General features: G+C 43.8%; 1 protein-coding gene across 6 annotated transcripts in view; it reads left to right on the forward strand.

Moving 5' to 3' along the window:
* The window catches only part of LOC311062490 (protein 4.1-like), a 120,710-nt gene that overhangs the window by 31,608 nt on the left and 73,549 nt on the right, over nt 1-15,553 (forward strand). For all 6 annotated transcript variants that reach the window (XM_084081547.1, XM_084081550.1, XM_084081549.1 and 3 more), the window contains exons 2-4: nt 2,537-2,778; nt 3,407-3,592; nt 5,478-5,753. In XM_084081547.1, the coding sequence (XP_083937673.1) occupies nt 2,551-2,778; nt 3,407-3,592; nt 5,478-5,753 (690 nt within the window). In that variant the 5' untranslated portion in view covers nt 2,537-2,550. The remainder of the gene's footprint in view (nt 1-2,536; nt 2,779-3,406; nt 3,593-5,477; nt 5,754-15,553) is intronic.

A 15,553-nucleotide genomic window follows, 5' to 3' on the forward strand; every position in this document is an offset into this window, starting at 1 on the left:
AGAGAGGGAGAGACAGACAGACACACAGACGGACAGAAAGAACAAATAGAAAGAGATGAAAGAAGAACAGAATGAGACCATGGCTTGGTATCTGAATCATGCATATTAACCTACAGCCTGCAGCTGTGTGTTTGTGCGCGTGTGGGCGTGTGTGTGTGTGTGTGTGCGTGGCTGTGTGCAGTCAGTAACGGAGGCTCTCTGTCACAAATAAACTCACCTGCTAGTCCTGAAATGACAAGCTGTGGATAAAAAAAAATGTTTAATGCATTAATTCCATGAATTAATTTTCCCCAGTTAATGCATACACTTTGACAGGGCTATTATACTACAGTACTGTGTGTGTGTGTGTGTGTGTGTGTGCGCGCGTGCGCGCGCACACACAGATAGGGGGCAGTAGAAGTGTAGAACGGTTCATGCAGATAGACAGTGAGTGACCTCATAGTCTTGACCTCTGCCTCCCTCCCAGGAAGGCTGTGGTGGTCATCGTCATGGTTACCAAGTGGCATCATCAACTCTTGGTTGTCACAGTGAATGAGTTCGGTTGTCCTTCTGATGAGTGTGCGAGCCGAGGGCAACACTGTCATGGGTATTTGGGTTGAAGTGTGTGTGTGTGTGTATGACTGTGAGCCGCGGGTTCATAGAAATGACTTGGATAATAACTGAGTCATTGACTTACTTTCATTATATCTCGCTGTGTGTGTGTGTGTGTGTTCTGTGTGTGTGCGCGCTGTGGGTTCATAGGAATGACTTGGATAATAACTGACTCATTCGACTCATTTTGAAGGGTAATCCAGAAGCTTCCATAAACTGAAACTATATAAAAGTAAAAAAGCGTTGTGTTCTTTCAGACCAGCCATTTTCACTTTTTGGGGAACATCTTTTAACGTATATGCAGGGCCCAAATTAGGTTCTGAGAAGTCAGAACCTAAATCTGAAACGCAGTCGTACTCGTAACGCGTGGAAGCAAATCCAGAACCTGTGAAATATGTTGCACGGTACTGTTCACTTTCATTTATCCCCCCTGTGTGTGTGTGTGTGCGTGTGTGCGTGTGTGCGTGTGTGAGCGCCGCAAGTTCATAAGAATGACTCGGATAATAACTGAGTCATTGACTCACTTTCATTATATCTCAACCCCCCTCCGTGTGTGTGTGTGTGTGTGTGTGTCTGTGCACGCACGCATACACGCACGTAAGTAACCAGCCATTAAGTTGTTGACCCAGATGACCCTCTGATGTAACATAATGACATTATAAACGGTGTGTTTTCGTGTGTTCTGGGCCCAAAGCTTTAGTTTCTGCTGCATTAATAAAGCTTTGGGGCTGCAGCTGCGGGGACTAACTAGCACCAAGTCACTGAGCTAACGGTTTAAGCAGCCATTAGCTCATGATGTTCTGAGAAACGCCGTAAACAACCTCCATGTGTTGGTGCTGATCGGCTGAGCCGAGAGAGAGGCCCGTATATCGGCTGACGGACAGAAACCACACCAGAGGCTTTGAGTGTGTGTGTGTGTGTTCAAAAGACTTGCATTTAAAAGTCACAGCCTGTTGAGTTTCGGTCAATTTAAACAAACACAGTCAATTTGTTTAAATTGACCGAAACTCAACAGGCTGTGACTTTGAAAAGTCTCTTGAACACACACACACACACACACACACACACACACACACACACACACACTAAAAGCATATTCTAGGTGCGTGTGGGTGCGTTCAAGAGACTTGCATTTAAAAGTCACAGCCTGTTGAGTTTCGGTCAATTTAAACAAATTGACTGCGTTTTGTAGGCCAGAAGCCTGCCTGCTACTACTGAGGTTGTATTCTCTCACTTGTCGCTTTCCTCACATCATAGGGACATGAACAGAATCAGGTTTGTTGTCACATCTCACAGGTTTACAAGGTAAAAAAAGGGGGTGAAATTCGTTTTCGTACATCGTTCCCATCGCAACGTTATTTCCATAGAAAGGAGAGGGGGAGGAAGAAGAGGGGGGGGGGGGGAGTGGGAAGATGTTATATCCACAATTACACTAGTACCTGAGATAAAAAATGTGACTAAGGTGCCTGAGCATAGCAGCTGTGTATACTGTGCATGCAAAACAAAAACAATAGAGAGATAATTGGGTGAAAATGTTCCCATTTTGGTACATTTTTACACCGCAGGCATCGGGCAAAAAACCTGAGTGGTTAGGGCGCATACCACACAGGCTCTAATGCCTGACGGCGAGTCCCTGATTCGATTCCCGGCCGGCCAAACCATTTGCTCTGTCCCCTGCTATGTCCGCGTGTTGCTGTCTCTCTGCACTCCCATCTACTCGTAAACACAAAAACCTAGCGAATATACACAGTAAATTCATTCATTTTTCATTCTGAGAGTGTACACATCCAGACACGTGTACACTCCCAGAGGGAAATTAACACCGTGATCGAGGTGTGGTGACCCTAGTTATAATTTTAATTGGTATTTTATCAATTTCCGTCCACGCAAGTTGTAATGATTCATATCAATGTAACCGTCCGTCTCCCCTCACTTTTGCCTGCAGGTTGACACGTCACCATGACAACAGAGGCGGGCACTGAGACGGAGGTGAAGGAGAAGGGGGAGGAGACCGCCGCTCAGCCCGACCAATCGGAGGAGAAGGCCGCAGAGGAGAACCAGGAAGTAGTGAAGGCGGAGAAATCGCAGCCAGAGGGTGGCGCAGAGAAGAAAGACAAGGAGAAGGAGGGCAAGGGCATCTCTCGTTTCCTGCCCCCGTGGCTCAAGAAACAGAAGTCTCAGAGCCAGGTGTGTGTGTGTGTGTGTGTGTGTGTGTGTGTGTGTGTGTGTGTGTGTACTTGTTTAATTGCCCATATATGGCTTGTGAGCAAAATACCCCACAAGGATAGCTGGACCTGTCATTGATATTGAAGGGGACCTCACTTATTAGGAGGGCAGGATGAGTCACCAGAACCAAGGACGGGTGTTTTTTGAGGAATCTAACATGTCAAAAATGGAGTTTGAAGTTTATAATGGGTTTGTATAGGGGGGCGTGTCTGATAAAATGAATATCAAATATCTAAATAGTGAATCAAGCAACTTAAAAACTGTCTGGGGTGCTCACTAAACATTTTTTAGAAAGTGAAATATCCCTTTAATTTGAATTCTAACTTTCAGCATGTCATTGTCAAAGATTTAAGCTTTAAAAAAAAAAGTTTCAAGACATTTCAGTAAATGACCAGAGTCAGAGGCTATGTTTATGTGAGGGTCCATCTTCTAGTTCATGTTCTTCAGCGAGGGAAACGCCAGTACACTGGCTGTCACAACAAACATTGTATGGACTGCAGTTACTCAATAAAGAAAGTCATTAGAATAATGACCGTCATTCATGAATGAATTCTTCTTGTGTTTATTCTTCACCATCCAAACCAACCAGGTTGAACCCAAAGACGCCTCCTTTACCGAGGACGCAGTTGCCACGGTAACCGAGGAAGAGGAGGGGCCAGCTCCGGTGGTCAACGGCCACGCAGAGGAGGAGGAGGAAGAGAAGGAGGAAGTGAGGTCAGAGGAAGTGAAGGAGAAAGAGGTGGAGTCTCACTCCAACGCCAGCGCTGACACCCAGGTAACCCGACGCGCCCCCCTATTGGTCGACTCTTACGTCAGTCATTCCCTTGTTGACGGTCGCCCGGGTCACGTTCCAATTGCTTCTTTGACTGATTGATTCTCAGCCTGCTGGTGACTTCACTCAATTCTCTGTTAGCAGTTATAACAAAACAAACTACGAACCACAGGGGAATGCGTGCGCACACACACACACACACACACACACACACACACACACACACACACACACACACACACACACACACACACACACACACACACACACACACACACACACACACAATGACCACATTCACACTGAGGTCCACCCTGTGATATCATCATTATCAGCTATCAGGCCAATAAAAACAGCTGCAGCTGGGGAGAGAGAGAGAGAGTAGAAAGTACCTTTTGATTTCGTCGACTAAAACTATGACGAAAAATGTTCGTCAACCTTTTTTCACTGACGAAAACTAAATAAAAACTAGGCTACGATGACTAAAACTAAGACTAAATATATTGACAATTTCATCAACAAATAAAAACTGGACTAAAATGTTAGTGAGGGACTAGTGGAGAGAGAGATCCAGTAGAACTAAAAGACAAGTAATTTTACGTTTGGTTGCGCTCGGGTGTCACGCTCTGAAAATAGCCGATCTACAAGCTCACTCTCTCATAAAAACCCTAATGGTCTCGGGGTTTTTCATAAAAGCAAAGGTTAAAGGGATATTTCACTTTCAAAAAAACTTTTGGTCATTTTATCGTCTACTCAGAGGCTTTTGTGAGCCCCCCAGACCATTTTTAAGTTGCTTGATTTAGTATTTAGATATTTGATAATAATTTTATCAGACACGCCCCCTTACTATACAAACCCATTCTAACTTCAAACTCCATTTTTAACCTGTTAGATTCATCAAAAACACCTGTCCTTGGTTCTGCTGACTCACCCTGCCCTCCTAATACGTGAGGGGGCCGTGTTTTTTCGATTACTTTTTTCATTTTTTATTTTTTATTTTTTTTATGTATTTTTTTTTTTCATTTTCCAAAAAAAAAAAAAATAAATAAAAAAAAAAAAAAAAAAAAAAAAAAGCCTGAGTAGATGATAAAATGACCAAAAGTTTTTTTGAAAGTGAAATATCCCTTTAAAGGTTTCATGACTTTCAGTTTTACCACACCTTAAAAGTATTTGTCATGGTCCTTCAAACACGTATAAAAAGTTTAAACCAAAAAATCTACTCCATTGATCCATGGCAGGTGTTTTTCTCTCATATTTCTAAAGCCTTTTCAACTGCAATGAAAAAAAAAAAAATGGCCTGCGGGTGTCGCTGTTGAGGGATTTTGCCTGTCAATCATCGCCTCTGCTCCCCCCCCCCCCCCCCCCCAAGGAGAGGATAGGGGAGGGGAGGGGCGAGGAGGAGAGTGGGCGGGATTAATCGGCTGTGACTTCACTGCCCAAGGGCCAAGCTCAGATTACTTTTCAGCCCAATTATTCAGAAAACCCCAGACCACAGAAAATCCACTGAATGTTCAAAGTTCAGATTTTTTGGGTGTAATTGAGGTCATAAAACCCCCCAAAAAACAAAAAATGTGAAAATGAATGTCATAGAACCTTTAAAGCCTCTATCTGTGATTTCTTCAACTGGTTGGCTGTATGTTAGAACAGCAATAACCTAGGTTTAGGATAATAAACTAAACATATTATACTAATAAACAAAATGTTTCAGTCATGAGATTTTATTTGGCTTTATTCCATGATTATGAGATGATAAACTCCCTCCTCACTCTTTGTCTCTCTGTCTCTGTCTCTCTCTGTCTCTCTCTGTCTCTCTCTGTCTCTCTGTCTCTCTCTGTCTCTCTCTGTCTCTCTCTCTCTCTCTGTCCTCCACCCCGTGGCCGACTCCCAGCCCGCCAGGGAGGAGAAGGTCGAGGAAACCGCGGAGCAGAGTCCCGAGGAGGCCAAGCCGCTGACGGGAGAGGGGGACGGAGGAGGAGAACAGGAGGAGGAGAAGAAAGAGCAGGAGGGAGCGGAGGAGGAAGAGGCACCCCCCCAGGGAGAGGGAGGAGAGGAGCATCCGTCCTTCTTTCAGTCGCCCCTTCGACTGGTGAGAAAGAACAAGATGAAGCTGGTGGTGTGCCACGTCACCCTGCTGGACGGGACCGAGTTCCCCTGCGAGGTGGAGGTGAGGACCATCGCCCATAGGCTCTATTCACAGCAGCCATATTATGAAGACATTCACAGGTGTTACCAATGATACTAATGAAGGCTCTGTTCCATTTAGTGTAGCACAGTAGTGAAATTTCAGATTTCACCACGACCCCCATAACTCTGAGAGTGTACAAATGGAATCAAATGGACCCGTAAGGGTCCATTTGGTTCCATTTGTATACTCTCAGAGTTACACACCCGTAAAGGGCCATTTGGGAGTGTTTCCAGTGAGCCAACATGCACAATATCAGCACCCTGACTCCGTCTGACCAGAATGGAACAGGGCCTTCATTAGTATCATTGGTAACACCTGTGACACCTATTTTCAGTATGCAACCAAGTGTAAAATCAGCCATTACGACGCCATCAAGGCACCGCCAAAATACATTTTCGTCGACTAAATCAACTGTAGATTTAGTCGGCTATAATCTTATGATATTTAGTCGACTAAAACTAGACTAACAGTAAAACATTTCAGATGACTCAAATATGACAAAAACTAAATGGAATTTGACTCAAAAGACTATGACTAAAACGAAATCAAAATTTGCTGTCAAAATCAACCCTGGTATGCACAGCCATGTAGGGAAAAAATTGGGGCCGCTTCCTTACTTCCTTCACAGGTGTTAGCAATGTTTGCTCGATGCGCAACAGTGAGAGAACTTAATTGACTAGACAAAGAAAAATACCTGGGCACTTCAAAAGAGACCACCCAAAATAAAATACTGAAGCACTCGCCTGGGTCGACACGTTTAATTCATTTGCAGAGGTGACTGACGTTTGGACTTGAGTCAAACGTGTATTTGTGTTAGTCCCTCATCAATTTATGCTAGTCATAAGTTTATTTATGCTAGTCATACGTTTATTTATGCTAGACACAATGTTTGTTGATCGTTGCTGTCGGTTGGAAACCTCAATATGTCCTGAACTGTTGCTTTTCAGGATTCAAATTCAAAAGTGGTAAAGGTAGCAGACCTACACGCTTAAAATGTGTCGCTTAGCGCCACGTTGGAAGCATGTGGATCTGCTACTTTTGATGCTTTTGTGTGACGCTGTAGTATGATCAAGTAGGGCGTTCATTTACGAGAAAACGCCAAAAAGGGGTTTCTGCCCGACAACAGCGTTGTGCTAGTCGCACATGAACGTATGCTAGTCTTGGGGAAGTTATGCTAATCACACGTTTATTCACGCTAGTCACATGAGCATTTATCCTAGCCCCCCCATGAATGTATGCTAGTAAAACATTTATTTATGCTAGTCACTGGGGGGAAAGGGGGCGGGGCTCGCAGTGCAAGGGTAAAGTTCCTGCCCACCACCGTGGAAACCAGGGGTTTGAATCCTCTGTGTTGTACACTCTGAGTTACAGGTCCGTTTGGACCCCCTGGTGGGTCCCCGGACTCGACGTTGAGAACCAGTGGACCGATACATGTGTGTGGGGAAAATTGGCATAACGGCTACACTGGGAGAAATGACCCCAAAACAACAATAAAAACAAACGTTTGATCTAATAGGATCGGACTGTGTGTGTGTGTGTGTGTGAGGAGGAGGAGGTATTTAACCTTCTGACTCAAAGTGGTGCTACACACACACACACACACACACACACACACACACACACACACACACACACACACACACACACACACACACACACACACACACACACACGTTGACATTGTTTGGGTGCGGTTTGGGGGATAAAAGCATAAACTGCAGGGGTCAGTGTCCGGTGACTGAGAAACACACACACACACATACACACAACGGGGCAGATTAAGGGGGTCCCACCAGATTAGCTTCCTGCATCTGCTCTCCCCTGTAGCAGGCACGTGGCTTAGACCACACAGACACACACACACACACACACACACACACACACACACACACACACACACACAGACACAGACACAGACACAGACACAGACACACACACACACACACACACACACACACACACACAGAGATTACATGTCATGTCCCTCTCAGCTCAGTCAGTCTGTGTTTGAAGCATTGAGGCGTTGTCAGTATAGTTTGCATTAGCAATCGGTTAAAAAATGCTTGACGCAGATCAGCAGTGATTTAAACCACATTTGTTGTAAACAAGCAACATGTCCAGTCAGTCAGTTCTGCTGGCTGCTACAGTTCTAGTTCATAATGCTTATGGAACATAATGTCCGACGTAGGATGAAAAAAAAAGAAAAGAGTCTTGTTTACAAAGTGGCATCGGCGGCCTCCCAGAGGTCCTCTAAGGCTTCATTTAGACCCGGTTTTGCTACGGAGGACAAATGAGGCTTAAGCATTTAAGCGCTGTTAAAACATTTAATTGGGAAAATAGCCGATTTGACGAGCTTGTAGATCGGTATTTAGCTTCAAGTTTCTCTCGATCAGGCTGAAACCTTGTCCATTTGGAGTTGTACGTCATGGATAATGTCATAAATGACCGACGTCATAGATAATGATAATAATGGATTGCATTTGTATAGCGCTTCAAGTGCTCAAAGCACTTTACAATGGTTCATTCATTCATACGGGGGGGGCGTCATCGGGAGGTGAAGCGGCGAACAGTCGACGCCAGCGTCCTCACTTTTCCCACATTCACACACCGATGGTGGCAAGATAGCGCCGACCGACTCATTGGAGGGTTCAGGGACTCAATGTAGGGGTTCAGTGTCTTGCTCAAGGACACTTCGACGCTTAACCCTTTTAAGACCTGAAGCCAATTCTACAAAATGTCTTCTACAGTTAAAAAAAAAAAACGTATATTGTGCTGCGATAATAGTGGTTTTCAAACGTTTTCATAATTGGCAAGGACCCCCAAAATGATATGTATTTGGCCGCCGACCCCCACCTCAAAATATTTTGTTCCAGGGACCCCCCAGAAGCAAAGATTTGAGTTAAAAATGTTCGCTTTAAAAGAACATAAATATATTAATTTGCACACATTTTCTCCATTTTTCAAAAATAGCAGATATACAAGCTCGTACCGCGCTATGAGCTTGTATATCTGCTATTTATGAATAGCCAAAGTGTAAAATAATGTTGTTTTTTTTTGCTAAAATCTAAAAAGTGACACAGATGCGTTCCAGGTCTTAATGGGTTAACTCTGGGGGGGAGCCTGGGAATCGAACTGGGAACCTCGCGGTTCCCCGTCCAGCCGCTCTACCGGCCACTCTTACCCCCCTGAGCCACTGCCGCCCTGTAGATGACAAACAAGTAAATAAAGCCACACACATCCAAAAAAAAACAGGTGCTGGGCAGAGGCGAACGTCACAAAAGAACAGAGTCTGCACTAGTGGATCAAGCTCCAAAAGTATGATGTATTATTCTAATACTTTAGGAGCTTGAGCCCAGTAGAGCGGACTCTATTCATTTGTGTTGTCACAGACTGGCCGACATGAAGTCCAGGATCCACATGGGAGCCACGCCGTTCCCATGCACATCCCGAGATCCACCATGATTGGATTTTGCCTGTAATGACATGGCCAAAATACCATTTAACAATTTAAGGCATTTAGCAGTAAGCAGACACTCTTAATCCAGAGCGATTTACAGTAAGCAAGGTAAACACATAGACAGGGCTGTCACGATTACAAATTTAAGTTGACGGTTCATTTTCACTCAAATAATTTGCGATTAACAATTTTATTGTGTTTTTTGGTATTGAACATTGGAACATATGAAGCATTTCAAGGCTTCGCAATCAAAAATTGCACAGGGCATATATGACAAATAATTGAAATAAATAAAGAAATAATTGACATGTTTAATTATTTTGTAAAAATAGCAGAAATAGCTGATCTACAAGCTTACAACGCGTCACGAAGTGTTGTAAGCTTGTAGATCTGCTATTTCAGCTTTTTTTTATATTTGAAAATGTGTGAAAATCTTTCAACATGGAAAAGATTATGACGATTATGCAAAAATGATTGCGATTATCTCAAATAATTGCGACTAGATGATTATGTAATAATTGTGACAGGCCTACACATAAATCAAGTGCAGAAATCTGTACATTGAAACTATACAAACTATAGGATGCCAGGTCAAACAAATGGACAATGGTCAACTGCTGGGTGAACCTTTTTGAATAGGGATGCCAGGTTGAAAGTATAGTTAAAGGGACTCATAGGAAAGGTAAAGTTGCCATTACCACTGACGAGGTGCAGTGGAACATTTGAGGGTTCAATTCCTTGCTCAAAGGTTCGCCCAGCAGTAGAATGACGGAATAACGGACAGGAGGGAGTTATCTGTTGGGTTTGTCTACCTAGATAATTCTGCTTGGTCTCTGGGGGGGGGGATTTGATCTGGCAACACAAAATATTGGTTCTCTAATCTTTAGGCTGCTGTCGCTCTGAAGCGTGTGTGTGTGTGTGTGTGTGTGTGTGTTGTGTATTTGTGTCGGTGTGTGTGATGTGCATTTTGTGTGTGTCTGTGGACCTGTGATCAGTTTGAACAGACGCCGCTTTGTCTATCTGCAGATTGCGCTGATTCTGCAGCTAACCGCTATTGTCCTGACGGACACACGCACGCACACGTGTGTATGTACACACACACACACACACACACACACACACACACACACACACACACACACACACACACACACACACACACACACACACACACACACACACACACACACACACACACACACACACACACACACACACACACACACACACACACACACACACACACACACACACACACACACTCTCACACGCGCGCGCACGCGAACGCCGCGGCATAGTTAGGATGAGATGTCATGATAGAGAGAGAGAGCGAGGGAGAGAGAGAAACAAACAATGCATTCCAGAGATTAAATGTTGGGTTGAGAACAGCGAGCCTCCAGCAGCAAACACCCGCACATCCTTTTCTACAACTCCGGATCCATCCATTTATGCCAAAAAATATATATATTTATATAATTAATACTTTACAAGCTTTTTATGAGAATCCATTGGCCACAAATGAAGTGTGCGTCATCAGTGTGTGGGTTACCATTCCACAGTCCAACTTTAGCCACTTAAACCCCTATATACCGTACTTCATTAACCGGGGTCCCCATCGGCCTATTCTAGGCATTCTCCTTCTTTCCATCTACACCGGAGACGCTCTACACCGAATACCTTTGCCGAAAACAGCCAGTCACGACACATTGTGAGCTTGTAGATCGGCTGTTTTCGGCGTCAACCCCCCCCCCAAGACTATGGTCACTACTAGGGTTTATGTCATACATGGGCAACTGGCGGCCCGGGGGCCACATGCAGCCCCCACCTTCACTTAATGCGGCCCGCAGGTTAATATCGGAATACTGATATATTATTGATTTCAGCTGTTACAATTCCAAACATGCAAACGTGACCCGCTTCATTTACTTCAGTCTATATTAGTAGTGTAATGGCTAGTATTGCAATTCTATTTTCTGTCCAATGTATTTGTATTTAACTTCATAAAGTTAACATAAGTATAACTAAATACATTTGAAATTAAATGAAAATGTTACTTTTCAGGATTCCAATTCAAAAATATCAAAAATAGCAGATCTACAAGCTCAAAAAGCGTCGCAGTGCGCCGCGGTTTATTATTGCCACTTTTGTGTGACATAGAATGGCGAAGTACGGCATTAATTTACGAAAAAAGTAAAAATACGGAGATAAGAGGTGTCTGCCCGACAGTATGCGATATGGCCCTCTGGAGTGAGTGTGGAAATATAGTGGCCCTCTCCATCATGTTGCCCACCCCTGGTTTATGTGGTTAAGGATCACGATCAGTTTCGGTTTCAGTTGGAGGCTTTCCATGTCACATGAGCCCAACGCTGGTTCAAAGGAGTATAGACTGCAGTCTCACACACACACACACACACACACACACACACACACACACACACACACACACACACACACACACACACACACACACACACACACACACACACACACACACCCCCGGGACAGATATTATTTGCAGACACTCTATATAGTTTGTTTTATTCCATTTAGGAGCCTGATAGGTGTGGTTTGACACACAAAACATTAAGGTCAGTAACGGAACGTATACAGTGAAGTCCGGTTTAAGTCCCCATGTTGTACTGTATGTCATAACCTTTCATGAATATTCCCTTAAAGTTCATAATTAAACTATCTATTGTAGCCTGCATTAAAAAATGCTTGAATTTTGGATTTATTTTGAATGACCTGGCCTCTCTCTCTCCCTTGTGCTGCGTTGAGCGACAGGCTACACACACACACTAGCCATTCTGCTGCACAGCTGCAGCGGAGTGAGAATCCAGCGTTCCCATAGCCCGAAGGAATGGGACCTTCTGATTGGTTGAATCACTGTTTAACGTCAAAATTAAATGAGCAACAAAAGCCATTTCACTTAAACATTTACAGAGCACATAGAGAATTTTGACTGAAATATTGACGGCAGTTACTGTAAACCTACCATCATATTGCAATATTTACAGTAAATAATGTATATCGGCATTGACATGACATCACCTTGTGTGTGTATGTCATTTACACTCTGCTGGAAACAAACTACGGAACACTATTAGGCTCACATACACAGTAAAATTACACAGTAAAATTTGGTTCCATTTTGTACACTCTCATTTTGTATACTCTCAGAGTTAAAGTAACACTTTTTTTTTGGGGGGGGGGGGGATTTCATGCCTTTATTGATAGGACAGTAGGTTGACAGGACATACTGTAGGGAGAGAGATGGAGAGTGACACCCAGCAAAGGCCGTCGGGCTCGGGACTCGAACCCGCAACGCGCCGTCAGGCTACATTGAGCCTAGTTGCCTGGACCAGCCGTCCACGCAGTGTACAATCACCTACGTTGCAACATGATGTAAACATTATGTTTCAGCGCTCATTTGAAATAATTTAAAAAAGACTGGGCGTTTATTTGTAACATAATTCGTGTTTGTAATTCAATTATATATAGCGCCACATGATGTCATAACAAAAAACTTTTATTATGATTCAGCAAACATGTGGCCTTGGTTTGGAAGTAAAGCCTATAGATAGTTGATCAAAGTGAAAACTGAGTCTGTCATGACATTTTGTTTCATACCACCTTAAAAAAAAAGCCAACCCATTAATGTTATAACTTATAGTGATTTGCCACTACTGCTGTTTTTATGCCGTGGCTCTGCAGGAGGCTAGCGGTCCGGAAGAGGGTCTGTGTGTTTCTTTCTGTGTGTCTGGAGCTATTGTCGACAATCGCTGGACCGATCACTGGCAACTTATCTTGTCCATACACTTACATTATATTTTATATACTTTTTTTAAAATATTGATACATTTTGTAATGAATGTCAATAGGGAGCCTTGAAAACGGCCACTTTCGCCGATTTTTGATGTTTGAGTTCTGACCAAGGAAGGTTGGACGGCGACAAACTAGATACCTGAGTAAAGTTCACTTTGAGCTGCATCCAACACATCCACTGCCAATTCCATCGGCCTTACCGTTCGGTCGTTGAAATTTCTTTTTTGGGGGTAATCGATTTTAAAAAACAAAACAATTCACCGAAGCCGAGGCTCGGGTCGGGTAGGGTCGGGTTGGGGCAGAATAGGCTCTATTAACAGCAGCCATATTATGAAGAAATTCACAGGTGTTGCCAATGATACTAATGAAGGCTCTGTTCAATTCTGGTCAAACAGAGTCAGGGCGCTGATATTGTGCATGTTGGCTCACTGGAAACACTCTGCTAGACCAGTGGGTCTAAAGTTGGTGTCCAGGGACCCTCATGGGCTTCCAAATGGCCCCTTACGGGAGTGTACACATTTGTACACTCCCGTAAGGGGCCATTTGGAAGCCCATGGGGGTCCCTGGACACTCTCAGAGTTATGGGGGTCGTGGAAACCACTGTGCTACACTAAATGGAACGGAGCCTTCATTAGTATCATTGGTGGTAACACCTGTGAAGGAAGTGTTAATATGGCTGCTGTGCATAGAGCCTATTCAGGCAGAATTTGAGAACTCTAAGAAAAACACAGAAAACACAGGGTAGTTTTTCCCGGTCTATATCATTTATTATGCTTTCCTTGCATCAGAACAAAGGGAAAATGGCCAAAATGCTCTCATAGCTACCGAAGCAGTAATAGCTGTAGAGAAGCAATAGTGTGTAGTGTATACAATGGGTGATGATTATTGATTTCCAAATTAATGGGAAGTCTGTTGAGCATGAATTTTGACATAATGTTGATGTTGTCTTAGCTTGTAGGGGAAAACACTGGAATGCAAGGCATCTAGGAGGAGAATTGACACACTGTACACCAGAGACATAGACACACAAGTGGGGCACATTAACCCCAGAGGCACAGTTGTGCAACTGTTGCTTTGAGGAGTTGTATCTAGGGTTGTGTCTTGCTCAGAGGCACAATGGCCAAGAGACGCATGTGCGCGTGCACACACACACACACACACACACACACACACACACACACACACACACACACACACACACACACACACACACACACACACACACACACACACACACACGGAAACAGTTGAAAAGGTCAGATCCGATGCTCACATTCTTTAGCTGTTCCCTGTGTGTGTGTGTGTGCGTGTGTGTGCGACTGACTATAGGAACATACCACAGATGTTTTCAGCTGTCCCAGGGACCAAGAGGAAAATGCATTCTTTCATCCCTTTTCTTTATCGCAAAAACTTTCCTTCCACTCTCACTACACACTCCCCCCTCTGTTTGCCAGTGTAAATGTCACTTGGCGTGCGTCTGTCTGTTTCTGTCCCGACAGAGTGACAGTGCTGCTGACTAACCCAAAAGAAATGAAAAGAAAAGTGCATTCTTTAATTCCTTCTTCCCCTCTTTTATACCACGCCCTCCCCCCCTCTCTGTCTAGTCCACTGTCTGTCTAAAGGGCACGGCCATTTGTCATATGCGCGCGCACGAGCGTGTGTGTGTGTGTGTGTGTGTGTGTGTGTGTTAAATGTCATTGTCATATTTGGGCACGGAGGATTTTATGGTTATTGCTCCCATGGGGGTTTAACCCCTTCAGGCCTGAGGCGCCGATTCTACAAAATGTCTTCTAAATCCTAACTGTTTTTTTTTTTTTTAAACTTATGTTACTATGTCAGTGGTGCTCAATCTTTTTCATGTCAAGGACCCCCAAAATGTATATGTATTCGGTCGCGGACCCCCATCTCAAAATAGTTTGTTCCAGGGACCCCCCCCCAGAAGCAAAGATTTGAGTTACAAATGTTTGCGTTAAAAAAAATATATATATTCAAAGATTTGCACATTTTCACAATTTTCTCAAAAATAGCAGATCTACAAGCTCATAGCGCGGCAATCGGTGCCGCGCTATGAGCTTGTAGATCTGTTATTTTTGAATAGCCAAAGCGTAAAATAATTCTTTTTTAGGTCAAATCTAAAAATGCTTCTCCCGGTCTTGAAGGGTTAAAGTATGGAATGCGTCGCCCAAAGAAAGTCGGACGAGGGGAGAGGAGAAGAGAAAGACGAAGTAGAACAGAGATGTAATTGATGTGGTGAATGGATGGTGTGAGGCTTCTTATACATAATACTGTATAGCTCTTATACAACATATACTGTATATTTTAATTTCTCAAGAGGGTCTTCCGTGGTATTTTTCTCAGCCCAAAAAGCACACACTGGTCAGTTGCCAGTGGACACACACAGACATATAAATATCTGTGGTTTTGGAAATGGATGGGAATCTTTTGGGGGAAAAGTGTGCTCATTTAAATCTTTTTGGGAGGAAGCGACCCTTACGGG

The sequence above is a fragment of the Gymnoscopelus microlampas genome (assembly GCF_963454915.1).
Source record: "Gymnoscopelus microlampas genome assembly, chromosome: 16".
In the NCBI taxonomy this organism is placed as follows: Eukaryota; Metazoa; Chordata; class Actinopteri; order Myctophiformes; family Myctophidae; genus Gymnoscopelus; species Gymnoscopelus microlampas.